The following is a 23,815-nucleotide window of genomic DNA, read 5'->3' on the forward strand; positions in this document are numbered from 1 at the left end:
TTTAGCCTGGCACGTATCGATGGAGGAGCAGGTAGTTGTATATATGTAAACTTTGCCCAACTATTGATAATAGGCGTGTTGAAGCTATCTAATAGCTGGCCGATGTGATAATCTCAGATTGAGTTCAGGGGTTCAGACTACCCAAGCCAATCAATTAAGCCTTGGGGGTCATTACGAGTCTGGATAGGATGGACCGTATAGATAATGCGGACAGGCTAGCACTGTTCTAGGGCTGTACTTCGTTTATCAGGAATTCGATTGATGACAAAGATGCGATGACCTTCGAGGTTGGTCAGAATATAATCCGCACACTGTGGTATCGACAGAAATGACCATAAAGGCCCTGGTCTGCAAATAACCTAAATTATTATGTCTTCTTTAGTATCTTGTTGCTATGGTAAGAGCTTCAGTGTGCGGGTTATTTTGTAATCTCTCTGTGTCTGATTACAACTCTGTTGCTTGTCAAGATCCAGATGTGCTCGCTCATCACCTCCCTCTCCCAGTTAGGCTGTCCCCTTATCCCAGCTTTTGTGGGGTAATCCTGGTGGCGTGCATGGGCAAATTCAGGAGACTCAAAGTAAGCTCTCCTTTGGATGCCTCTCAAAGAGAGTATGTCCAGTGTCAGAACATGTTTCATGCCAGAGCTTGGTCACAAGAATGAAGATAATATTCAGCGGTCGAGTCAGACAAGATAACAATCAATCTAGAAAGTTCTGTATTCCCAACCAAAAATAATCCCATAGCGGCCAAGGTTTATTGCCAAGTATCGCCGGATCAAACTCAGCCACTTGAGACTCGACCGACGCCCTCAGTCTCAGGCTCACGCTCAAGTCTGTACTTGCCGGCGGGTTATAGTGGGCTCCGGTCCCTTACGTGGACACTCCGTTCGCCATCATCCCCCGTCGCGATCGTTCGTAGTAATCGTCTTTGACTCCATCTAATCATCTCAACCTATACGCTTTTCCTTTCTTTCCAATCAACTCCATCAAACCGTCGAGTCTGAGCTTTTATTTGGCAATGCGCTTTTGGCGTCCGACTCTGTCTCTTGTCTTTCCTTCTTAACGTTCCTTTCGTACTAGATCTCCATCCATCTTAATTGCATCGTATCGTATCGATCGATCGACCTAGATCGCCCACTCCTTTATCTCGACCTTTCAGCGAATGCGAATAGCACTATACATTTCAATTTGATTACAAATTCCCAAACTCAACTTCAATCGGATTGAATATACGACAACCGAGGGCGCGGTTAGCGCTCATACATCTTGAGCATGCCTTCCGAAAAGACTCCTTTCTACGACCCCATACCTCCTACATACGACCAGGCCCTGGCAAGCGGTAGTCGCTATGATCCTGACGATTGGGCTCCAGCCCCGAGGTCTCCGACCAACGAGCGAAATGCAACCGAAGCCGAATCCCAAGGTCTCCTACAGCACTCAAGTGCTGCCAGCTCTTCACGCAGGCCCGACGGATACCGACCACCAACAGTAGAAACCGACGATGAGGACAGTTTGTGGGCCAGCGACAGCGACACTGATGACGAGGCCGCGCAGGTCCGGCGTGAGATGCAGGAGATGGAGATCGAAGAGCCCGACCGATCCCATGGCTCTCAGTGGGGGAAGCGAATAGGCTCATATCTAACTCTTCCGCGATGGAAATGGTCCTGGCGCCCGAGATTACCACGATTACGCATACGTCTACCTCAACGAGCTGATGCACCAGCTGCCGAAAATGCCGAGACTACTACGGATGAGAATGAGGAGACGCCAAGCCAAACAACGAGGAGGTGGAGTATACCCAAGTTCGACAAGACAGTCGTCATCCTGTTCTGCGTGCGCATTCTGGCGCTCACGATTATACTGGGTTTCTTCTATCTGCTGTTCGCCAGTGATATGTTTGGTGGTTTATCAGATCGCCTAGGAGGTGGTTTCCGCTTCAATCCTGAGGACCTCAGGGCTCACCTGCTGCGAACCGTTGATCCTGTGAGGATGCGCGCCTCCGTGCAGCACTTTTCAAACTACGCCCACATTGCCGGTACCGAAGGCGACTATGCGACTGCTCTGGATGTTCAAGCCATGTTTGGTCGAGCAATGCTGGACGAGGTGATGATGGACGAGTATCAAGTTTATCTCAACTACCCCCGCAAGGACGGCCGTGCGGTGCAAATAATGGACAACAAGGACTTGAAAAAGTCCATATGGACAGCTAAGCTGGAGGAGGAAGAGGTTGGCGGCGAAACTGCAGGTCGACAAACATACGCCTTTCACGGATACTCCAAGTCGGGTGACGTCAAGGGACCCCTCATCTACGCCAACTACGGTTCACGAAAAGACTTCGAGCATCTTACAAGCAAGGGCGTCAATGTCACAGGAGCTATTGCGCTCGTACGGAATGGCGGTTCTCTGGATAACCAAGGTCTCAAGGTCAAGGCTGCGGAGCTTGCAGGCTTTGCCGGATGTCTTATCTACTCCGACCCTGCGGACGACGGCTTCAAGAAGGGTGCTGTGGCGCCAGCAGGACTATACATGCCCGCAGACGGCGTTCAAAGAGACTCGGTAGCTCTCACAAACTGGGGCATCGGCGATCCTTTGTCACCTGGCTATGGTAGCAAGGGTGACCAAAGAATCACTCTTGATAAGGCAAACGGACTTGTCGGTATTCCCAGTCTTCCACTGGCATGGAGAGATGCCAAGGTTCTCCTGCAACACCTCAAAGGCTATGGCGAGAAAGTACCAAACAAGTGGGAAGGTGGCGTTCCAGATGTCGAGTGGTGGACTGGCGATGACAAGTCTCCGATCGTACGATTAAAGAACGAGCAGGACGAGGACTCGATGCACACTATCTGGAACGTCTATGGTCGAATCAATGGCATGGAACAAACATCCAAGTCTATTATCATCGGCAACCAGCGTGACTCTTGGGCTTTTGGCGCAACAGACCCTCATTCAGGCACTGCCATCATGATCGAGATGGCCAGAATCTTTGGGGACCTTGTGCAGCGAGGTTGGAGACCTTTGAGGACTATCGAGTTCATGTCCTGGGATGCCTCCACATACAACCTGATTGGTTCAACAGAGTATGTTGAGCATAACTCTGATGCGTTGCGCGACAACGCCTTTGCCTATATCAATCTCGATGCAGCCGTTGTTGGCAACGAATTGCATGCCTCTGGATCGCCGGTGTTTAGAAAATCTCTTCTGCACGCTATGAGCCGAGTTCTCGATCCCAGCACAAATGCTACTTTGAAGGATCTCTGGGACCAGAGTCACGCGGAGCTCAAACAGCCCGAAGGAAGGGGTAACCATATTCCGTTCCAAGACATCGCCGGGGCTAGCTCCCTCGACCTGGCGTTCAGGGGAAGCCAGGTTCCTCATCACTCAAGCTATGACAAGATTGCTCTGGTGGATAACTTTGTCGACCCCGACTTCAAGTATCATGGCGCTATGGGACAGGTAATCGCACTTCTCATTCTCGACATGGCAGATCGGCCCATCATGCCTTTTGACATGGGCTGGTATGCGCAAAGACTGGTTAAATGGGTGAAAGAACTCGAAAAGTGGGCAATTAAGCACTTGGAGGGTCAGCCCAAGGGCGAGACAGACGCTTTCAAGGAGCTCAAGGAAGCTGTCCAGCTCATCCAACACAACGTCGCGACATTCGAAAAGTGGGAGATGGACTGGGACCGCGATGTCTTGGGCAACGGAGGCTGGGAGGCCACCGACATTGGCGCGTCTCGATTAGCATACAATAACAAGATGGCATACTTTGAGACGGCGATGCTGGATCTTGAAATCGGTGGTGGAGTAAGTCTCGTCACCTCAGTTAACAGAAATCAAGCTAACCGCACATAGATTCCCAACCGCACACAGTTCAAGAGCGTCGTCTTCGGGCCAGAGGCTTGGTCCAACGACGGAGCTATCTTTCCCTCAATCCGCGACAGCATAGAAGGGGGAGATTGGAAGACCGCCAAACCCATCGTTGCCAAGACGGCAGCGCTCTTGCGCAAAGCAGCATCGATTCTAGAGATGCAACAATAAAGCACTTGTATGATTTTGACTGAGCAAAAGCTCTTCATCTATTTCATTTTTTATATTTTCTTCCCCTTCCTGTTTCTCGGTTCCTCGATCTGAGTCTTGGCGAGCCCGCCCGTGTTCTTCTTTTCTCTACAGGATATACATAGTTGTCTGGTTTCTGATTTGGGAACTGCGTGACAACCCTTCACGCAAAAAGTATACAGGAGGCATTGTACGGAGTTTGGTTGCGTGGATCCTGCTTGCTATATATTGTTTTCTTGGGTAGGACTTGTTGAGACATCTGGTCGGGATAGAGTGACGGCCTGCCTGGCGACTATACGGGATTTTTCTTTGTTATTGTTATAGTAATGAAGGAATGCAAGTCACATATGTGCCCTGATATGATATGTCCCACCATAGGTTTACTGTGACATGGTATCCGTTCTATGCGTTCTGTATGTCTGTATGTCTGGGAACCTAGTCTCGTCGCGATGACGTCCCTACATGACTTAAGCCTTCTGCGCCTCGTAGTCTTGCATAGAAACTAGCTTTCCAACAACATTGTACTTCTCCAAGAATCTCTCCTCCCAGCCCCGCAGCGCATCCATCTGCTCCTCGTCCAATCCCTCAAGTTTATCGAGCGGAGCATTAAGATCCTTGGTCAGCATATCCTCATCGAAGCTGCCGCATGCAAGACCTCGACTCGCATCCCTGCCGGCAAAGTTGCTGTACGGACCACCAGGGCCGTAGAAGTTGCGGCCAGGTGAGACGTCGAAAACACGACCGCGAACAGCGAGATAGACAGGGCGTCCCTCCTCGCCGTTGAAGGGGAGGAGTGTGTGGGGGTTGTATGTTCGGAACACGGTTGATGGAGTGTCGCGGGGAAGCGAAGGCGGTGGCGAGGAGCGCATGAGGGCATAAGTTGTGTAGAGGACGGCGCAGATAAGGACGAGATTGAGAGGTGTGAAGAAGGATACGCTGCGAGAGTTAGTGAGCTTTTTTTAGAGGCAGGTTGATGAACAGTGTACTTTTCTTGGCTGGCTTGGTGAGCCAAGTGACTGTCGACGTGATCCATGATTTTGACGGATAGTATTTGACTGTCTCTCGAAGTTGCAAAGATGTTATAGGGTGTCAAACACAGAAGCCACAATACCGAGATCCTGCTGTGATGGTAATTTAAAGTTGTTGGTTGATTGGGGATTATCGAAAGCGAGGCCTGGCAAGAAAGTGTTCCATTCATTGATGAATTCCGAGCCTCCGGTGGTTCTTTGAGCTTCTTCCCCCACTTTATGTCCCGGCAGCACCGACTCAGCTTCGTGTTGTCTCGGGAGTCAGGGAGCAGCCGCTCAGGTTCCCGCTTAACCCTTGTTTGACTTTTTACGGCCTGCCAAATATACTATCGTTCCAGTCGAGAGTGAACTCGACAATTTACTTGACTTTGCTCTTGTTGATGTAATTAGAGGATACTTGGTTAGAGCTATGTCGATTGTCTAATGTTGTAGAACGGCGGTTGGCAGCTCCAATAGTATTATGTCAAGCTCTGAGGGCACCTATCAGTTGCTAGGCCGCTTAGCAAACAATGGTGTGTTTTCAGTTTTGGCAAGCTCTCATTCAAAAACACCGAGCACGCAAGTCAGACCATAGGACATGTGAGATATCCTACTAAAGGTTGAGGTTTAACCTGGGTCTTGTCTTTGCACTCGTTCAACCTTCAACCCTTTGATGAGGGGCAGTCCCATGTCTTACTTTGGGGGGGTGGCCTAACGCACTGCCTCTCTGCTCTGGGCGAAAAGGCCATCAACCTCGTGTAAGTGAACTCTAACTAGTGGAATCCGTCTAGGCCATCACCTGCGGCAGCTATCGGCATGCTACATTTCCTACAGTACATCATTGCTGTCGTAATGCAAGAGGGGCAGCCCATCTCTTTTATGTTCAACCCGCCATTCTTCATGGCCGGCTTTTGCTCAACTATGCCCGACGAAAACGAAGAGAAACAAAAATGCAGCAAAGATGCAAAAGGAAATGGAGGCTGAGGGATTTGAACCCCCGGCCTTTCGCAAGCATTCGAGACAATGCAAAGCGAACGTGATACCCCTACACCAAGCCCCCGAGTTCTTACTTTCCAAGCCACAAAAGAAAATATATGTTTTACTTCTGAAGCATGCCAGCGGTTACTTCAAAAAAAAAAAAAACCATATAACGCTTTCAGGTCATCTATCAATACATTGGCTCAGTTTGAGGCCTTGCTGGTATCTCCATGTTGAAATACTCCAAGTATTCTGGTTTTTTACGATAGCACATGCAGATTATCAGCTTCACAATGTTCATGTAGAGGCTTCCACGATTTACACACAAAAGGCGTCTTTGTTCACGGGACAACCTCAAAGTTCACAGTTACCACAGAACACTCTGTCAAAGTTTATGTTACTGGGCCCCGACTTCGCACAATCCAACTCGATCCTGCGCATGCAGTGTGCGACGAGAGAGGCACGTTTTGGCCGAGATTCACCATCATTGCTTACCGATGTCAAGGCGGCGACACCTATTCCGTACCTGCCTACCGCAAGGCACACTTGCGCGAAAAGGCTTAAAGAAATGCGTTATCCAAAGAAAGGAGGTGCGACTTCGCAAACACTCCATGCCTACCTATTTTTTTATATTCTCCCTTGAGTTTTCTTCATTCATATTGAGCCATGTACAACTTAACCTCTCAGTAACCCCGTGACTCAACGGCGAAGAGTCATTCTTAAGCCCAACCTAATTTGTAACATTCTTATAAATACATCATGTCTCGGCATCCTTTGAGTATTGACAATTTTCATTCGCTATTCCCTGCCCCTCTGTTCCCCAGTTACGCTGGTACTACGACTCGGCCACGATACTCTACCAGGGCAAGACGTGATAGGAGTTCGAGACATCACAGAAGGTTAAGATACCATACACCTTCACAAAGAATGGCATCCTCCGCCGATCCCGGTCCGGTCTACTTTTGGAAAGAGTCTGATCCAGAGGCCGGGTATCTTTCGCAATGGTACTACTGTCCGTTCCGCGATGACAAGGATGAAAGGATCAGGTATAAGACCGCTGAACAGTAAGTATTTCGAGTGCAAATCTGGATGGAACTTAACAGTGCCAAAGTTATATGATGTTCCAAAAAGCCATGCTTTTCAAAGATGAACACACAGCCATCGAAGTGCTAAAAGCAGCAACACCTCGCAAAGTGAAAGCTCTTGGACGCAAGGTCAAAAATTTCAACGAAGCAACATGGCTCAAGCATCGTTGTGACATTGTACGACACGGCAACATTCTCAAATTCACTCGTGCTATTTCGGAAAAGGGGTACAAAAAGGGTTCACCCAGCGGCAACCCGCTCGAGGGGTCACTACTCGATACGCTGCTCCGTACAGGTGACAGAGAGCTTGTCGAGGCGAGTCCGTTTGATCCTGTTTGGGGTATTGGGTTCAAGGCCGCCGACGCAGAGGCCGCGAGGGGATCGTGGGGCGAGAATCTGCTAGGGAAAGAGTTGATGGCGGTCAGAAGTATCCTGAGGAAGAAGAGAGATCAAGGGCAACTGTAGATCGTCCTCTTTGCCGGGACTGAACAGGACACTTTACTCGCTGCAGATTCCACAGTACATCGAGGCGATGCGCCTACACGCTTTGATAGATTGGAATAGCCTCTAATACAAAGGCAACTTTTGGGCCTGTCTATGGTCCTTATGCTCCTCCCGCCACTGATGATGCCCGGCCCAATGCCCCTATTCCCTCCATAATCATACATACATACAAAAGCCTCCTTCAAAGGCAAGCAGAGCGGCGTGGTAGTCATTTTGTTTTTTTTTGCTGATAATCAGCCCCAGATCCATTCTCCCAGAAATGCATGTTTTGTGTTGATGTGTTGTGTGGTATTGGTGTTGGTGTCGTGTCGAGAGCCCGCCCTGATATTTTCACATGATGGAACATATTGTACAGTTATTAAAACACATTAGGCGATGCTCCTTTTTTCGCCCTTCCTCTCATCTCGCAAGTATCCAACAAATGCAGATCCCAACCCCTGACGCCGCATTGAAATGATCGTACTTTTTAGTACCAGTCTCGTCCACTCTTCTGCATCTCAATCAGGCGCCAGCCTCGTGTCTCAGGGTTGTTGACGTCTTCAGGTACTCGTGTGATACCGATCGCGTAAGTGACGAGCTGGACCTTGTCCTCCATACCAGCAGCAAGCTCGTTCGTCTTGGCGTTGCGGTAGACGTGGACTTCTTGCGTACGGCAGGTGACGATAAAGACAGGAACCTCGCCGGGGTCGAGCATGCGCGCTCGCAGAATGTCGACGTTTCGAATATCCAGAATCTTTCCATCAGATTTCATACCGGCCTGGAGATACTGCTTGGTCAAAGCTTCGTACACAGAGTACTGGGCAGCGGAAAGCCACAACTTCAGTGTCTCGGTCTCGCCCTTGACATAGGCATCCAGCACTTCAGGGAGAATGTACTCACGAAGTTCCTGAAGGAAAGGCTCCGTCTGGAAGCCGGGATCCATGGATCGGAACTTCTTGATAACCATGGCAGTCTCGTTCTCGGCAAAGAAGCCTCCAATGCGGTCGGTGATGCTTCGAGCAGTCGACACCAAAGGGTTCTCAGACTCGTCGTACTTGCCCCTCAAGCTAAAAAGCCCCTGGACGTACTTGTTCTGATCGCGGAAGTCTCTCCAGGCCTCCTTCCAAGCAGCATCTTTGTGAACAGTTACGCTAGTACCAGCGCTGCTTTTTGTTAGAGCAATTCTAACAATCAAGACAAAGGATACTCACTTAATGTCCTCCTCCATGGCCTCAGGGGCCTTGTAACCCCGCTGCTTGTCGAGTGCCTCTCGACGTTTCCGTCGCTCCTCTTTCTCAACCCAGCCACCATATCGTGAAGAGCTGCCGTCATCAATCACATCCTTGACATTCTTGTAAGCCTCTGTGTTTCGGATAGGCTGGGTAGCCTTATCCACGGCATCTCCAGTGACATTGGCGGCTTTTCGAACACCCTTGACAACCGAAGTATCCCAAGTCCAAGAAGCACCCTTACCAATGGCACCCGCAGTCGCCTTGGCGCCCTTTCCGAGGGTCGAAGACACAGCACCTGTAGACTTCTCATAGGCTTCGCGAGCACGTCGCACGCCTTCACTCTCGGCGAACTGGTTTGCGGAGGCTGCAATCTGCTTTGTTGACTCGTTCCACTCCTGTGACTTTTGGAATTCGGTGTTCATGGTCTCCATGAAGACCTGCCAAGGTGTCTTGTCGCCGTGGGGAGGTGGGGGAGGGGCATCTTCCTTCTTCTTGTCCTTGCCCTCACCTTCGCCCTCTCCGTCTTCTTTTTCCTTTCTTTCCTTGTCGCCATTCTCGCCCTCGTCAGTCTTCTTTGACTGCTCCTCCTCAGGCTTCTCAGATTTAGCCTCGGACTCGGAGTCTGTTGGCTTCTGTTCTTTTGCGTCGGCGGGGGGAGGAGGCGAGGCCTTCTGCTCAGATTGAGGCTTCTCTTGGTGTAAACGGCTAGAGAGGTGGAAGAAGCGGGACTGCGCTGTATAAGTGGGGGTGCAGCGAAGCTCGGCGGGCACGAAGGAAGACCTCAAGGGAGATCGAACAGATCCGGGAAGCATTGAGCTCTGTGGCGTGGCACCGTTGCGTGAGGCATTCTGAGAGAGCTGGGATGCTAATCTGCGATATGCGGGAGATCTACCAGCGGATGAGACATGAACAGAAGCCCGCGACAGGGCAAGCTCCGAGGAGGCCGTCTTTCTTGCGAGGGAGTTCATTATTGTAACAACACAAGCAAACAGGAAACCCTCCAAAGAAGAACGGAGCGTGGGTATGAAATATGGACGGACGGTGGAAAGTGGTAGAATTCCCCAAGGAAATTTTGGTTTGCGATCTCGGTCCGGGGGCGGAAAGTCAAGGGAAGACGAGCACCGGACGGTAAAGCCTCGGTAGAAATTTCAATCGGGTCCCAGTGCGTGGGGAGCTACTAACTGCAAGTAAAAATTGGCCGGGCAGATCATTTGAGATTCAATCCAATCCAATCGCAAGTCCACGACAGGCAATGCGCACAAGATGAGTCGCTCATTGTCGAGTCGCCTCGCGGCGAAGTCGCTATTCCAAATCCCCCGAGTTACGGTCCAAGCCGTCCGATCAATTTCACAGACGACTCCTCTCCGCGATGACAAGCCTAGGAGCCGACCCAGTACAGCCTCAATCCTAGAGAGCATCTACGGCCCACAAGAGACGACCAAGGCCCAGTCTACTACCAGCAACAGTGCCATGGCCAACCTCTCTCAAAGTCTCGTGTTCAAGACTCTTGACAAGACCAACATCGATACGAGTGCCTTGGGCAGAAAAACCCACCGCAAGGTGCAGACAAAGGAGGACGACCTCGAACCCTACCACTTTCACATCTACTCTCACAAGCACAACACTCACATTACCTGCACCAAGCCCAACCGCGACCCTATTATTTCCCTGTCGGCCGGCAATATTGGATTCCGCAAGTCTCGCCGTGGCACCTTTGATTCCGCCTACTCTCTTACCAAGTACGTCCTGGAGCGATTAATCCACACCGGATGGCCCGTCAAGATGAACCGATTGGAAGTTGTGATGCGAGGTTTCGGCCAGGGACGAGAGGCTGCTCTCAAGGTCTTGATGAGCCCCGAGGGCAAGGTTCTGCGAGACAAGATTGTGCGTGTGGCCGATTCGACAAGGATCAAGTTTGGTGGTACCAGGAGTGAGAAGCCCAGACGTCTGTAAGCCACATGGCCCGGGGTATGCGTTGGAATTTGGACACTTTGGGAATATGTTCAAGCCAGAATATCACTTCGCCGCACAGGTTATGAAAGTGAATGTACTATACTCTGTACGACATGTACTATACAAATGAACAAAAAAAAAAACTTGCTTGGGTTTGCAAGTCCCGAAAGAACGATCTGCTACCGAACTACCAAACCACTGGTATCGTGCTAAACTTAAACAAAGTGCCTCGAAACTCCAAACTCCGCTTGAAAAGCATCAGCTTGATTTATCCTCAATTATCGCAGTGCCCTCTCAGCCGGAGGTAGGCGACGTCCGGCGGTATCGCGGAGCGCTTGTTTGCCCTTACCACTACCACCGCGTCTCCTCTCATCCTCAGAATTCCAATCGTCATCCCCACTGTCATCGTTACTATCCGTTAGTAAATGGGGATTTGTTGATTTCAGCATGCCCGTGGTCTCGTTCGAATTGTCATAATCATCCAGCAGTGCGCCTTCGCTTGTATCATATTCGGGTGGCTCGATCCAGTCTCGGGGAACGACACAAGGTAGTGCGACGCCGATGCTAGCAGCGCGATTCAACCACCCTGGGCCTGATTGTCCTGTAAGCCGCTTGCACAGATATGAGGTAAAATGGTTGCAGTTCTTGGTGAGAAGATTGTATGAGGTGCCGAGAAACTCGTCGGAAGCAGCTCGAAGAGTTGCCTCAATCTCTTGCTCGGTCGCAAGAGTGAATCCGTGGAGGATCTCGCATCGGAATGTGCCTCCGGGCGGTTCGGTCTTCGGTTTTGTCCAGTACACACCAGTGAGGCCCCGCTTGTCATGTCCACCATATGCGTATTCCTTCCCGTTGATGACGACGCCTGAATGGAGAAGTGAAGCGCCCACTGTCCATAATACTGATGACAATCGGCCGGGCTATCAATGCCGCGCGCATCAGCATCATGATCGTGGAAGCTAGCATGAGGAAGTTGGTGAGGTTTGCTTACCGGCAGTAGATCATAAACATGAATGGTGATCTCGGTCTTGGATAAAGATAATGTCGAACGGTGAGATCTACTCACCGAAGAGCTCTTCTTGGGACGAGGCATTCTGACTGCGACTATAATTATCAGGACGGCGAAAGTGGCTCGAAGCAGCAGCTTTGGGATTCGCAGCTGATGAGTTGAGCGGGGCTGGGGAAATGGCAGGCGAATGACCTATGCTTGATATATAGGTACTATTTCAGGTAGGTCTCAGGTATTGTAGGCGAGTGTATTGCCACAGCAGGCGTTCTTGGGGAACAAAGAAGTGATGGTGGTATCTAACTTGAAAGGTTGATGAATAGAACAAAAGCTAGAGGAAACAATGTCAGAGAAGGAGGCGGAGAGTTCGGGCCGCGTTGAGTCTATTCCTGAGATCAGAAGCCGCCAAAAATCCTCTAGGATCAGATATTTCCAAAGACGGACGGCTAAAACGACAGCGTTCGTTCTGTGACATTCCGATACCTCCATGCTAAAACATGCCGTGCCTGTCCACTAGATCCAGGGTCTTGCTGCACGCGCACGGGTCGCAGTTAGTAGACTGACTGTACCTGTCTGCCAAGCTGTTTTCGTCAGCCAATGACGTTATTGCCCACGGACTAATACATTTACCGAAGAACCGAATTCTTGGCACGGCCCAACCTCTCTAAACCCAGCAAGGTGGGGTCACGAACAAATTCTCATCTCATTTTCCTAAGCTCCATCGCAAAATAAAAAGTGAAAGCTTTTTTCTCTTCCTCAAACTCTTTTCTCTTCCCTTTTTCTTCGTCGTCGCTCTCGCTCTCGAAGCCGTCCGAGGTTGGCTAGCTGCCAACCTAAATACTTCAACACGAAGTCATTCACATCATCTCTCTTCTTCGCTTCTTCCTCTCCTCTTGCACCCCGCGCAGCCAGCTCTGCAGCTCTTGGACACGTTCCATTCACGCGTTCAGGCCTAGTATTCTTTGTTCAACATCGTAACTACGCCAAGTCAAGAAAGATGCCTCCCAAGAAGCAAGTCGTCGAGGAGAAGATCCCCCTGGGCAGGCCTGGAAACAACTTGAAGAGTGGTATTGTGCGTCACTGCCTCCCTGGCTAACCTCGTGTTATGCCATGACATACAAAAGTCATGTACTAACCGAACCTCCAGGTCGGTCTAGCAAACGTCGGCAAATCTACCCTCTTCCAGGCCATTACCAAGTCAAACCTCGGTAACCCAGCTGTATGAAGCCCCCTCGCCATCCGCCGTCTTTAGTATCGGGGTGCTGACAGCATCAAGAACTTCCCCTATGCCACTATCGATCCCGAGGAAGCTCGTGTCGTCGTTCCCGATGACCGGTTCGACTGGCTCGTTGAGAAGTACAAGCCCAAGTCGGTTGTCCCCGCCAATTTGACCGTCTACGATATTGCCGGTCTCACTCGCGGTTCGTCCACTGGCGCTGGTCTTGGAAACTCTTTTCTGTCGCACATTCGCGCTGTCGATGCCATCTTCCAGGTTGTTCGTTGCTTCGATGACGCCGAGATCATTCACATTGAGGGTGACGTGAACCCCACCCGTGATCTTGACATCATCAGCGAGGAGCTCCGACTCAAGGATATCGAGTTCACTGAAAAGGCTCTCGAGAACCAGAAGAAGAAAACCCGTATGGGTGGTCAGAGTCTGGAGCAGAAGAAGGCCGTCCAGGATCAAGCTACGCTTGAGAAGGTTCTTGCCTGGCTCAACGATGGCAAGGATGTCCGCAAGGGCAACTGGGGCCCCAAGGAGGTAAGAAAGACTTTTTTTTCGTTCTGCTTTTACCACATCCTGCTTTCCTGATGACAAAAGGCCATAAGGCCTGATCTAATCCCAGCTCGTCGAATGCCTCACCTAATTAACGCTTAGAGGCATTGTGAGATAAACTCTACTCTGATTGCAAATCTTCACACCTATTCATGTTGAAAACATATTGATTGAGCCTTTGCTAACTCGCTCATTCAGATTGAGGTCATCAACCCTCTTTTCCTCCTGACTGCCAAGCCCGTTGTCTACCTCGTCAACTTGTCTGAAAAGGACTTTATCCGCAAGAAGAACAAGCATCTTCCCAAGATTGTCGAATGGATCAACGAGAATGCCAAGGGTGACCCTCTCATTCCTATCTCCGTCTCTTATGAGTCTCGTCTTACTCTGTGCGAGACTGAGGCTGAGTCTAAGGAGGAGCAGAAGACTGCTGGTGCTGACTCTGTTCTGCCCAAGGTCATTCTTCAGATGCGAAAGACCCTGCAGCTTGGCAGCTTCTTCACAGTCGGACCTGATGAAGTCCGCCAGTGGACCATTCGCAATGGTACCAAGGCGCCTCAGGCCGCCGGTGTCATTCACAACGATTTCGAGAAGACCTTTATCCAGGCTCTCGTCTTCAACTACAACATCCTTAAGGAACTTGGTGATGAGTCTGAGGTCAAGGCCAAGGGCAAGATCATGACCAAGGGTAAGGAATACGTCATGGAGGACGGCGATATTGTCCACTTCAAGGCTGGTGCTGCCAAGGGCTAAGCCCACAATATCACCTGCGGTATTTAATTCTATAGAAAAAAAGTTAAATGCAACGATGTGATGAAGATTAATCAGTGTATTCCATGCTCATGTGAAGTTGATGTTTATGATCCCTGTCTGCCTTATACTGCCTTGTAGTGTTTCACGCAACGAGAACAAACTGCCGTTGTGGTGATGCTATCGCCTTGTCAGCCGTCATGTATTCTCAACTGTTGCGTTTTGACAAGTCTTATACACATTTGTCTAACGTTTGCTGATCACTGCGATGCTTGGCCTTGGAACTCATGAGACAAAGTCCAACTAAACTTGCAGAGCATGGCATGAATTTACCCTATAGACAGGATCGTCACATAAATGTTACCTTGATCAAGTCGGAGGATGTTTTGTAACATATATAGTGAACGAGACGGTTGTGTGCGTATTTTCTGCAGGTCCTCTATCATTGAGCATCCCTCCAAGCTACTACAAGTAACAAAAAGAACAGTATATGCCTACTACGACAACATGCCTCCTTCAATTGACCCCTCCACATGGTCGTCACTTCTCCCACCTTCCATTATGGTGGGGTTGAGAGGGGCATCTAAACCCTGCACAAGAAGACACGAACCCCAAAAAAGACAAAAGAATAATGTGAGAATTATTGTTTTGCCGTCAGCAAGACTCGAACTTGCGTTTTCAGTGCTTCGAAGAGCCACAAACTGATGTACTGACCCCTATACGATGACGGCTTTTGAGGTTGTTGAAGAATGTTCGTATAGGTTAGTATATATGCATGATCAAGCCGCTAATGGAAAAGCTCAGCGCCTGCTTTATGGCCAATAATGTCTGAGAGGTGGTTTCATGTGGCTTGGTTGTGATTTTGGACTTATTTCCCATGTATCTCAGAAGCTAATGAATTGAATCTTATGGTTGTGTAGAAGTGGAGGATTGCTCATAATGAGGGCATCGTCTACAACTTTACGAGAATCTTCATACCTGGTGTGCTTAGAAGCAGGGCAAGTTGCGATCACGAATGCATGCTGAAGTTGAATGATTTAAAGGGGGTTTGTTCATTAAATACTAAACGAATTACAAATCCAAGAAGATTGTTTTCTCATTATCATCATGTCTTTTCTTCCCAATCATCCGTTCATCTCGCGTGATCATTATCATTATCATGCTGCTAGAAGGCACCAGGCCCCTAGACACCACCATAACGGACGCCTCTCTTTCCAAGCTCCTTACGACCAATGGCGTCCTCGGGCCACACCCATCCGCGGCTTCGCTTGGCCTCGCGCTTCTCAGCCAGCTGAGGTTGAGGCATCCACGAGTCTCTGGGTTGGGCCTTGCGGCGGGTTCCTTCGGCTGGTGCGCCGATTTCAGCTCGCCAGTGGGCGTGGCCGACGGGAGTATCGTCGGAAGCAAGCTGGCACAGACCCCAAAGAGCGAGGCATGCTGTGAGAAGAGTTTCCTGAGGCACAGTTGAGGCGTCTCCCTCGGGGGCAGAAGCGGCAAGTTGAACAGAAGTAACCTCTAGATCTCCGAAGAAGGGGGTATTGGCAGTGCCGTTTCGGACAAGGATGAGCTCAATCTCTGTGAGGATGAAGCCGTAGCGGCACCCGTGCTCGCGCATGGCATGATGGATGGCTGAAAGGCCACGGAGATACTCAACACGCTTGATGTTACCCTCAACGCGCATACCAGTGTTGAAGCGATCAAAGCTGCGAACCAGACCAACAACGCGAGCAGTGGGTTTACCACCAAACATAGCAGCTGCAGTGGCGGACTCCCCAGCGGCGTTGGCAACAAAGACAAGATCGTTCATGCCGTTGGTCTTGGGAGGCACTGAAAGGTGCAGGGGACGAGTAGAAGACATGGCCAGAGCTGAGTTCAGCTTGGGTAAGTAATACGAAGCATAAATGGAGTGGAGTTGAGCCTCAGTCTCAGGGTTACGAGAAGTAAAGGTAGGCTGAGGAAGCAGAGGTGCGGGAACTGGGTTTGTAAGAAGGGCAGAGGCACCAGGGAGAGAGAGTATGGCAGAAGCATTGAACGATGACCAAGATCGAATGTTGCGGACATCCCACCAGAAGTGCTTGGTGGCGGCATCTCGCATAGGGAACGAGATGTGGCGGACGAGCGAAGCAGCAGGGTTGGTTGAGGTGAGGAAGCTCAATATGTTGGTATTGGGGGTGGGATCCGGAGTAGCAGTAAGGCCTAGAGGAGACTGAGATCTAGGGCTGTAGCTATATGAAGCAAAGCCATAGTCGGATTGCTGCTGAGGGAGCACGGAGGCGAACGAGGGCATCTGACGGTAGGTTGGGTAACCATAGCGGTCGATCGCGGTGGCATCCAGGCTGGAGGCACGGCGTGAGTGGGAGGGGCCAGCGATATGAGTGGCAAAGTTGGCAGGAGATGCAAGCAGTGAAGCAGAAAGAGAGTCGTCAGGCTGGCTGGAGAAGGATGTGTTGACAGAGGCGATAGAGCCAGGAGTGTCAAAGTTGATGCTAAGAGACTCTGGGTTTGTGTAGCTACGTGAGTGACGAGAAGGGTTGGGAGCAGGAGGCGTCATCATGCGGTAGTGACCACAAGGGGTAGGGGTAGGAGTGGCGTCAATATCCTGGTCCTGGGAGCGGATCTTGGGGAGGAGAAGAGGACCATGTTGACGAACGGCAGGAGATGCTCGAGGGGGCGTTGTCAGACGAGAGCAGAGAGAGTCATGATCCGATTCAACAGAGACAGCAGAGTAGATTGAGGCTTTTGATGAAGAGCGAGAGTGGCTAGACACATGTCCAGCAGCAGAGGCTGAGGCTGATGCATATGCCATGTCGAGGAAAGCCTGGTCAAAGGGCAGTGATGACATGGCAGGAGGGGGACTTGGGCGCTCAATAGAGGCAGAGGGGAATGTGAAGTCGAAAGGCATGTCGACTGATAGACTTGAGATGATGTTAGAGACATTGCATAGTATGATAGTCTTGGTGTGTGGTTGACTTACGAAGACATTATGTTGGTTGTATTAGTTTTGTGTGTGTCTATTGGTGTATGGACAGGGGTTAGGGAGACCAGCTCCGTGGAATTGACGATGAAACAGAGAATATGAGTTTCGTAGGAGCAAGGCCTCAAACCAGCAAGACTTTGCTTTGTGAATGTTGCTGTGAAGCTTTTTTGTTCTGATAATTATGGGTTGATGGGAGTGAGTGATGCCAGATCACAAACCAACAATAACAAATGCAAACAGAGAGGAGTTACGGGGATGATTGGTAAAAGACAGGCTGACGATGATAATGATGGAGGAAAGACAGACAAGAGACCCAGGGAGAGGCCGTCTTCTTATGTTGTCAATGAACCAAGGCAAGCAATGGTTGGCGATGGGCGGCTGAGCTGGAGATGCGTAGACTGGGCTCCCCGGCATAGGACCCATCCGATCCCACGATTGCCACGCACGAAACAAGAAACATTTTCATTGGGAACACGCAAGAGAAGATTCTGAAACACGAAAAGAGAGAGAGAGGAAAAGAGGAAAAGACTATGGGAATTATCGCGGACGCGCTTGGGGTTTACGAGGTGTAAGTTGTAGAGGCCATGATTGGTCAGGCCGCATTGACACTGTAAGCGCCCTACTGCTTGACAGCGAATGTATGAGTGCGAGAAAGACTCCAAACTGTGCAACACGGCATTACCCCAGTCCCTCAACTATCATCTATGATCCACGCCAAGGGTAGTGCTTCTCGGCTTGATCCCATCGCTGCACAAGCCTGGCCGTTGAATGGCCCAGCGCTTGTGACTCATTTTTAGATCCCGGACTCGGCATATTTTAGCATGGAAACACCAGAACGCGAAAGACTACAAGTCTTGAAAGAGGACGCGGTTCTTTATTGAAAGACCGTGTCGTACGGATATAGTCACTTTTTATTTACTTATCGCGTTCTATACCAGTTCATCATCTCCAGGGACAACCGGGCATGGCTCTCTTCTTTCCCCAGACAGAAGTCAGTCTTGTATGTATGTATGTATCTATCATTCATTACTTACAGGGTCAAGGCCAGTCCCCCATACCACCTCAAACATTCCCACACAGCATGGATAATGATGAGATGACATGAGCCTATTCAGTCTCAGAATAGAAGCGGACTTCTCTTACCGGGTTTCAGTGGCCTCGGCCAAGCGAAAACTGTAATTGAGCTGTTAACCGCCCGGCGTCTAATATTAAAACACACATACAACAGCGGGCGCTTAAAAGAGTAGAGCAGCAGATATGAATAGATAATTTTGGTATTAAAAAGCCCACCGTCGCACCATGACTCCGCGGCTACGGAAATTTGTTCTCCATCCACCAAATTATCTGCTCTTTTGTCTGCTCGTTATCGCCAACTCAACCAAATTTGACTTACACAGCCTCAACTCCAAAAAGTCTCAACCCCAGATATTCTCGCGATCCTGGCTCTCTCCTCTCATTCGCTGGTAGACACGCGCCAGGATCCCACGCGCCTTGAGCCAATCGGCATCGAGTCCAGCTAAGAATCGCGAAAATCTGATGGCTCAGAGAGAATGAGTGGCTCTGGAATATGGAGAAAGAATATGCATGCACAGGCTGTCCAAGCACTAACTATGCCAACGTGGATGTGGAGTCTTTGTGCATTTTCTTGCCTCTTCCCGCTTCGTGTTTCATGTTTCATTTTACAAGTCTCCATCTCCAATCCTTGTCTTTGCTGATCTAGGCTTGACTATCGCTCAACGCGTGCACCCATGTCACACTCTCGCTCTAGCCCCTCGAGCCTCTGCCCTCGCTCCGCGCTCTTCGTTGGAGTTGCGTGTAACATTGCGTCTTGTGCCTCTCCGTAGTGTACTTCCATTCTTGAGGTGGGTCTCTTGCCCTCAAGTACCTTCTGCCTCAGAACGGCATCACAGGCTCATGTCAACCTCGACACCTTAGAGTCTTGCGATTATCTTTTGCGGCTCTACCACCATCGCTCAAAAGAATCATGTCATTGATCTCATTGTGATGAATAGTTATCTCTCTAGTCATAACTAGACCTCCATTTAATCTCAACTTTCCTACTGGCATTCTCCAGAATTCGGCTTGCTTGTATAATATGTAAATAATCAACAGGTGTGATACAGGAACCGTCTTGGCCATTGTTCTCGCCAACTGGGTATTATTTGTTCATCCATCCATCCATCCAATGCGCCTCCTGTTCCTCGTACAAGACACCCATGCACATCAGCTTCGGCTTAGCGCACACCAATCTGTGCCCCACCAATGCTCGACGCGTCTCTTCTAATTATCTGAATATCACGCGTCTCTACTCTGTATGGTGTTTTATGCTGGATTCTTATCCCACAAACTCTGTATCCACAATTGATGCTATTCGTCGTTATGAAGCATCACCACGGCCTTCCGTCTCGTTCATCATGGCTGCCTCAGGCTCTGCCGCCTGCCGAGGGACGACTGGTGACCTTGTCCCGTTACTCATTCTAGTCAACTCTGGACCCTGGCCATCGGATCTCACCTTCCGGAGTGCCCTCAACATGCCATCCAACTTCATTCTCTCCTGCACCACCATCCCACGGACAAACTCCCGGATAGCCTGGCGACCCATCTTTTCGTGTAGGTCCTGCCACCCTGCCAGTTCTCCAGCCACCGTCTGTTGTGTGTATCGAAGTTCCCTCGCAAGATTTGCGGCTTCTTCCCTTGACTTCCGCGCCCGCTCTTCCTTCTCGTCATAAAGTCGCTGTCTAGTGTCATCCAAGAGGCCGAGCGGCCACCTGGATTTGTTAAGAGAATTAAAGTTTCTGTCTGCCTCACGCTTGGCCGCCCTCATTTCGGAAATGATGGATGGTGGTCGAGACAGGGACGCCAATAGTGCTTGAACGGTAGATTGCAAAGCCAAAAATGACGAGTGAAGATTCGCCTGCGGGTTTGACTGGGTAGGGACAATAGCTCGCACGTATGCCTCGAACGCCTCAATGTGTTTAGGAGGTAGGAACTGAAGAGTCGAGACAGCTCGATGAAGCAGCACTGACGAATCGTACATGTCTGAAAGCCGGTTAGTTGACAAAACATCATTGGACCACATCGTTCACCGAGTATACGTACCTGCTGCAACCAGTCCGAGATTATTGGCGCGTCTCGTTGCACTCTTAGTCGAGTAGTTCACGCTTCTAATCATCTCTCGCGCATGGTTGACGAACTGTTCCACTTCTCTCACGTCCTCCACAGGCTCGTACTCGTCTCGCACTTTCTCTGCTCGCGTCTCTGTCTTGAGAAGCGTCCGTTGCTCCATCATATCCAGTTGCAATTCCGGCACCAAGAAAAACTCCCACAGCATTTCATGAGTGGCAAATGTTGAATGCATAAGCATTATCTTCAAAAACCAGTCTGCCCGAGCTTGCATATCTCGAAGAATGGCCCGTGAAGGCTTTGATGGTATTTGAAACGGAGATCGCACATCGGTAAGGGATGGTATCCACGACGCTGGATTTTCGAGCGCGAGAAGATTCGGTAAGTGTTCAAAGTCCGAAAGTGAACGACGGCTGGTCGTTACCGTATAACTGTCGTGGTCTGTCGGCGCAGCGGATTTTAACACCAGTCGCACAGTCGCGTCTTCCACAAAAAATGCCCTGACTACACCAGTGATGCGTGCATCTAGCCCGGGTGGCATGCTGAACAGGGCAAGATCATCAATTTTGTTTCGTACATCATCATCCTTGGCCAGTTCGACCGCGGTGAGGCCTCTGATCTCCTTGGCGCCCACATCTACTCTTGGGTCGGCAAACAGGGAGCGGACCATGTCGTATCTGCCATACTTGCTGGCCACCATCAACGCCGTGAACCTCTTATCATTCGTTGCATTGACATCAACATCACAGTACTGAAGTATCCTCATGGCGAGACTTGCGTTGCTGACAATGTGCAATAACGTATTCCCTTTGTTGTCGACATGTTCGTCAACATGCAAAGGCAGACCGTCATGCTGAGCCAATGCCGCCGCATTAAGCCCTGCTTCAACCATATCTAGATAGTTTTTGTGATCGTAAGAGCGGCAGAGAGCAAACAGCGGTGTTTGCCCGTTCTTATCTCGCTGTCGCCAAGGTATTAAGTGTCCGACCCGGCTGATTAGTGCAGGAGCGTTGAAGAGATAGTGAGCGCAACTTCGTCCCCAGATATCTTGCTGCGCTAGATATGAGATCAGTTGCTCGGGAGTTGTCGAGGCTATGACAAAGTCGAGGGTCAGATCAATGATTTGCGCATTCCCTATTTGAATAGCGGCACTCAATAAGGTAGTGTCTTCGTTGTTCATATCATCGAGAACATATGCTGGAGAGAAGTAGTCTGTCAGAGAGAGTAGGTACTTTAATGTTTCGCCTCGTTCGGCTTGGATGGCCATCATTAGAACCGATTCTCCGAACGAGTTGTTCGTTTGTGACAATCGAGCCACTGAGATGTCCCCTTCCAACGCGCTGCCGATCGTCCCAATACTTCCAGTACGAGAGTGGAATGAGATCTCGGAATCACCTGATATGCTTCGAGTATCCATTGCGACCTTCTTCACTCTACGGACTGGTATCGTGAAATCGTGCGAACGTGTTTCGTGCTCATCCTCCGCCTGAAAAGGAAATACATGACCTAGACCTGAGCCATGAGAATAATGTTCGTACGGAGATTGATCATGGAACGAAAGGCGTAAAGAGGATCTTCTCGATCTTGAAGGACCTGCCGACCTCGACCTTGTGTCGTTTTGAAGACTCAATGCCATCGACGGACGGCGGCTTGACGAGGGCGATTCTGACGACTCGTCATCATCAGCAGCGCCTGAACCAGGTTCCATGATCTTTTTGAGGTCGTCCAAGGTGCCTGTCTTTGCTGCTTCCCAAAGAGCCTTGTTTCTCCTGCTGGCCCGTCGCAACCCGGCCGAGTCCAGAACAAGATACGCCAGCACTGCTTCGAATGTACTCAAAGCATAGCCTAGCTCGCCACTGTCTACATCATCGATGAAGATGAAGTTCCTGACGTAGATCAACCGAGCCTGTAGCTGCTTGACTTGTGACCGTATGACGACATAAAGCAAAAACGAAACCAAGGTGTCCGCGTTGACAGTCATGATAGGCTTTTCCGACGATGCATCAGAAGCGGTTGCCTGCGCTTTTGATGAGTCGGTTAGCTGTGATACAATCTTCATCGTTGACAGTAAAAGATCCAGCATGACTTGTGGGCAACTAGCAACGGAGATCTTCTTGAACTCATCAACAGCTGGCCCAAGTTGAATGATAAGGTCGTGCTTCGCTTTCGAGCCGCCGTCAATGGCAATACCTAGCTGAGAAATATCGATGAACTGCATCTTTCTAATCTTTGCCTCCAGCTCCAAATCGTAAGGCCTCTTGAGAGCATTGAGTCTTGGCCACAGCTGATTGTGAACATTTTCCGTAACGTAGCGCTCAATCAACTTCTCCACAAGAGGTCCTGTTAGATCAGTAGTTGCGCCCAGAAGAGACAACTGTTGCTTGTCTACTCCCTGGAAGAGGTCGATAGCAGCTGTAACAGCGGTTTCGAGAGACGCCCTCATAATATCTTCATCGTCCTCGGCGTAAAAGTTCTCGGTCACTGGCAATCTACTTTCGTCGCGCATATTGGCTGATGCACTATTCGACCGAGCTCGTCTTGCAGCATTGGCGATGGGCCCATTCGGCGGGTCCGGAATGTGCTCAGCTGAGGGAGGAGGTGGTAGCGGGCTCCGGAAGACGTTGCTGAACTCGACGAAGAGTTTCTCGAGGCCAGGCTGCATTTGGCGCGCGATCATGGGGAAGTTATTCAAGAGGTCATGGAAGCTTCTGATATCCTTCTTCCGAGGCGCAGCATTTTCGGTCGACTCGGCGTTTGGTGTCTGTTTCTGATCGGGAATCCTGCGCTTCCGTACGCCAGGAACGAGGACTGCAGGGACGATCTTGATTTCTTCCCAAATACCCACGAGAGGTCTCGAAATGTAGTAGAGAAGCCATTGCCGCGGCTCAAAGACGTCTGGATAAAAAACAATGTCGTTAAGGAGTTGTGCTTGCGCGAGCGTTTTGAAGCCTGGATTTGATAAGCATGGTTATCCTTTTGAATGACATTTCAGCTGCGTACCTTTGTTGCTATATATAAAAGCATCCTTGATAACCACGCTCTTTCCGTTCAGAGTCGTAAACTGTTTCGCCTTGCCCCTCACTTCCCGCAGATTCTGGCTCCCATCCTTGCTTCCCGCAGCACCATTCGGTGCTGGTACACGGAGGACATGGCTGGCGAGGAAGTCCTCCGAGGCGATGACCTCAGCAGGAGCAGTCCCGCTCTCGGTCTCGCGGAACGTGAGGAGAACATCCGTCGATGGAACCAGTAGGATATGGTGATGAACCGGCGTACACTGGCTAGGGAGGGAGCTCTTGAAGAAGGCGGCCAGGAAGGGGTTTAGAGGTTGCATTCATTCGACTTGCAACCGGCCGTGTCGGAGCTCACTCGACCTCCCGAGGTCGCAACGTAAGGGA

General features: G+C 50.2%; 10 protein-coding genes and 2 non-coding genes across 12 annotated transcripts; 5 read left to right on the forward strand and 7 right to left on the reverse strand.

Annotated features, from left to right (window-relative positions):
• The first annotated feature begins 979 nt into the window (after positions 1-979).
• Positions 980-4,350, forward strand: FGSG_02757 (uncharacterized protein). Its single transcript, XM_011320421.1, has 2 exons — positions 980-3,803; positions 3,852-4,350. Exons 1-2 carry the CDS (start codon positions 1,272-1,274, stop codon positions 4,035-4,037), a joined length of 2,718 nt encoding a protein of 905 aa, XP_011318723.1. The 5' UTR covers positions 980-1,271; the 3' UTR covers positions 4,038-4,350.
• Positions 4,351-4,383: 33 nt separating this feature from the next.
• Positions 4,384-5,181, reverse strand: FGSG_02758 (uncharacterized protein). The gene is made up of 2 exons (XM_011320422.1): positions 5,042-5,181; positions 4,384-4,991 (listed from the first exon to the last, which is right to left on the reverse strand). The coding sequence occupies exons 1-2, from the start codon at positions 5,086-5,088 to the stop codon at positions 4,523-4,525; spliced, it is 516 nt and encodes a 171-aa protein (XP_011318724.1). The 5' UTR covers positions 5,089-5,181; the 3' UTR covers positions 4,384-4,522.
• A 362-nt stretch (positions 5,182-5,543) lies between these two features.
• Positions 5,544-6,046, forward strand: FGSG_02759 (uncharacterized protein; the record flags this gene model as incomplete). The annotated part of the gene is made up of 3 exons (XM_011320423.1): positions 5,544-5,595; positions 5,688-5,820; positions 5,854-6,046. 3 exons carry the CDS (start codon positions 5,544-5,546, stop codon positions 6,044-6,046), a joined length of 378 nt encoding a protein of 125 aa, XP_011318725.1.
• Positions 6,037-6,122, reverse strand: FGSG_20555. Its single transcript has one exon. It is a non-coding gene; the product is annotated as a tRNA-Ala (tRNA).
• Positions 6,123-6,967: 845 nt separating this feature from the next.
• FGSG_02760 (uncharacterized protein) lies at positions 6,968-7,590 on the forward strand (the record flags this gene model as incomplete). Its single annotated transcript, XM_011320424.1, has 2 exons — positions 6,968-7,104; positions 7,152-7,590. The coding sequence occupies 2 exons, from the start codon at positions 6,968-6,970 to the stop codon at positions 7,588-7,590; spliced, it is 576 nt and encodes a 191-aa protein (XP_011318726.1).
• A 78-nt stretch (positions 7,591-7,668) lies between these two features.
• On the reverse strand, positions 7,669-9,652 carry FGSG_02761 (uncharacterized protein; the record flags this gene model as incomplete). The annotated part of the gene is made up of 2 exons (XM_011320425.1): positions 7,669-8,771; positions 8,820-9,652. 2 exons carry the CDS (start codon positions 9,650-9,652, stop codon positions 8,096-8,098), a joined length of 1,509 nt encoding a protein of 502 aa, XP_011318727.1. The 3' UTR covers positions 7,669-8,095.
• A 396-nt stretch (positions 9,653-10,048) lies between these two features.
• On the forward strand, positions 10,049-10,925 carry FGSG_02762 (uncharacterized protein). Its single transcript, XM_011320426.1, has one exon. The coding sequence runs from the start codon at positions 10,104-10,106 to the stop codon at positions 10,791-10,793; it is 690 nt and encodes a 229-aa protein (XP_011318728.1). The 5' UTR covers positions 10,049-10,103; the 3' UTR covers positions 10,794-10,925.
• Positions 10,926-11,071: 146 nt separating this feature from the next.
• On the reverse strand, positions 11,072-11,883 carry FGSG_02763 (uncharacterized protein; the record flags this gene model as incomplete). The annotated part of the gene is made up of 3 exons (XM_011320427.1): positions 11,072-11,710; positions 11,782-11,817; positions 11,857-11,883. The coding sequence occupies 3 exons, from the start codon at positions 11,881-11,883 to the stop codon at positions 11,072-11,074; spliced, it is 702 nt and encodes a 233-aa protein (XP_011318729.1).
• Positions 11,884-12,511: 628 nt separating this feature from the next.
• FGSG_02764 (uncharacterized protein) lies at positions 12,512-14,392 on the forward strand. The gene is made up of 4 exons (XM_011320428.1): positions 12,512-12,868; positions 12,944-13,015; positions 13,073-13,558; positions 13,772-14,392. The coding sequence occupies exons 1-4, from the start codon at positions 12,794-12,796 to the stop codon at positions 14,321-14,323; spliced, it is 1,185 nt and encodes a 394-aa protein (XP_011318730.1). The 5' UTR covers positions 12,512-12,793; the 3' UTR covers positions 14,324-14,392.
• A 577-nt stretch (positions 14,393-14,969) lies between these two features.
• On the reverse strand, positions 14,970-15,051 carry FGSG_20556. The gene has a single exon. It is a non-coding gene; the product is annotated as a tRNA-His (tRNA).
• Positions 15,052-15,503: 452 nt separating this feature from the next.
• FGSG_02765 (uncharacterized protein) lies at positions 15,504-17,302 on the reverse strand (the record flags this gene model as incomplete). The annotated part of the gene is made up of 2 exons (XM_011320429.1): positions 15,504-17,235; positions 17,295-17,302. The coding sequence occupies 2 exons, from the start codon at positions 17,300-17,302 to the stop codon at positions 15,504-15,506; spliced, it is 1,740 nt and encodes a 579-aa protein (XP_011318731.1).
• Positions 17,303-19,644: 2,342 nt separating this feature from the next.
• Positions 19,645-23,751, reverse strand: FGSG_02766 (uncharacterized protein; the record flags this gene model as incomplete). Its single annotated transcript, XM_011320430.1, has 3 exons — positions 19,645-20,336; positions 20,397-23,369; positions 23,421-23,751. 3 exons carry the CDS (start codon positions 23,749-23,751, stop codon positions 19,675-19,677), a joined length of 3,966 nt encoding a protein of 1,321 aa, XP_011318732.1. The 3' UTR covers positions 19,645-19,674.
• Positions 23,752-23,815: the final 64 nt, after the last annotated feature.

Source organism: Fusarium graminearum, chromosome 1, assembly GCF_000240135.3.
Source record: "Fusarium graminearum PH-1 chromosome 1, whole genome shotgun sequence".
Classification (NCBI taxonomy): domain Eukaryota; kingdom Fungi; phylum Ascomycota; class Sordariomycetes; order Hypocreales; family Nectriaceae; genus Fusarium; species Fusarium graminearum.

Excerpts from the sequence above, each read along its gene's own strand:
- FGSG_02757 (XM_011320421.1), top strand. The coding sequence starts at position 1,272 with ATGCCTTCCGAAAAGACTCCTTTCTACGACCCCATACCTCCTACATAC. Across the intron at positions 3,804-3,851 it reads ATCTTGAAATCGGTGGTGGA|ATTCCCAACCGCACACAGTT; the intron begins GTAAGTCTCGTC and ends AACCGCACATAG.
- FGSG_02758 (XM_011320422.1), bottom strand. The coding sequence starts at position 5,088 with ATGGATCACGTCGACAGTCACTTGGCTCACCAAGCCAGCCAAGAAAA. Across the intron at positions 4,992-5,041 it reads CACCAAGCCAGCCAAGAAAA|CGTATCCTTCTTCACACCTC; the intron begins GTACACTGTTCA and ends TAACTCTCGCAG.
- FGSG_02762 (XM_011320426.1), top strand. The coding sequence starts at position 10,104 with ATGAGTCGCTCATTGTCGAGTCGCCTCGCGGCGAAGTCGCTATTCCAA.
- FGSG_02764 (XM_011320428.1), top strand. The coding sequence starts at position 12,794 with ATGCCTCCCAAGAAGCAAGTCGTCGAGGAGAAGATCCCCCTGGGCAGG. Across the intron at positions 12,869-12,943 it reads ACAACTTGAAGAGTGGTATT|GTCGGTCTAGCAAACGTCGG; the intron begins GTGCGTCACTGC and ends CCGAACCTCCAG. Across the intron at positions 13,016-13,072 it reads CAAACCTCGGTAACCCAGCT|AACTTCCCCTATGCCACTAT; the intron begins GTATGAAGCCCC and ends GACAGCATCAAG.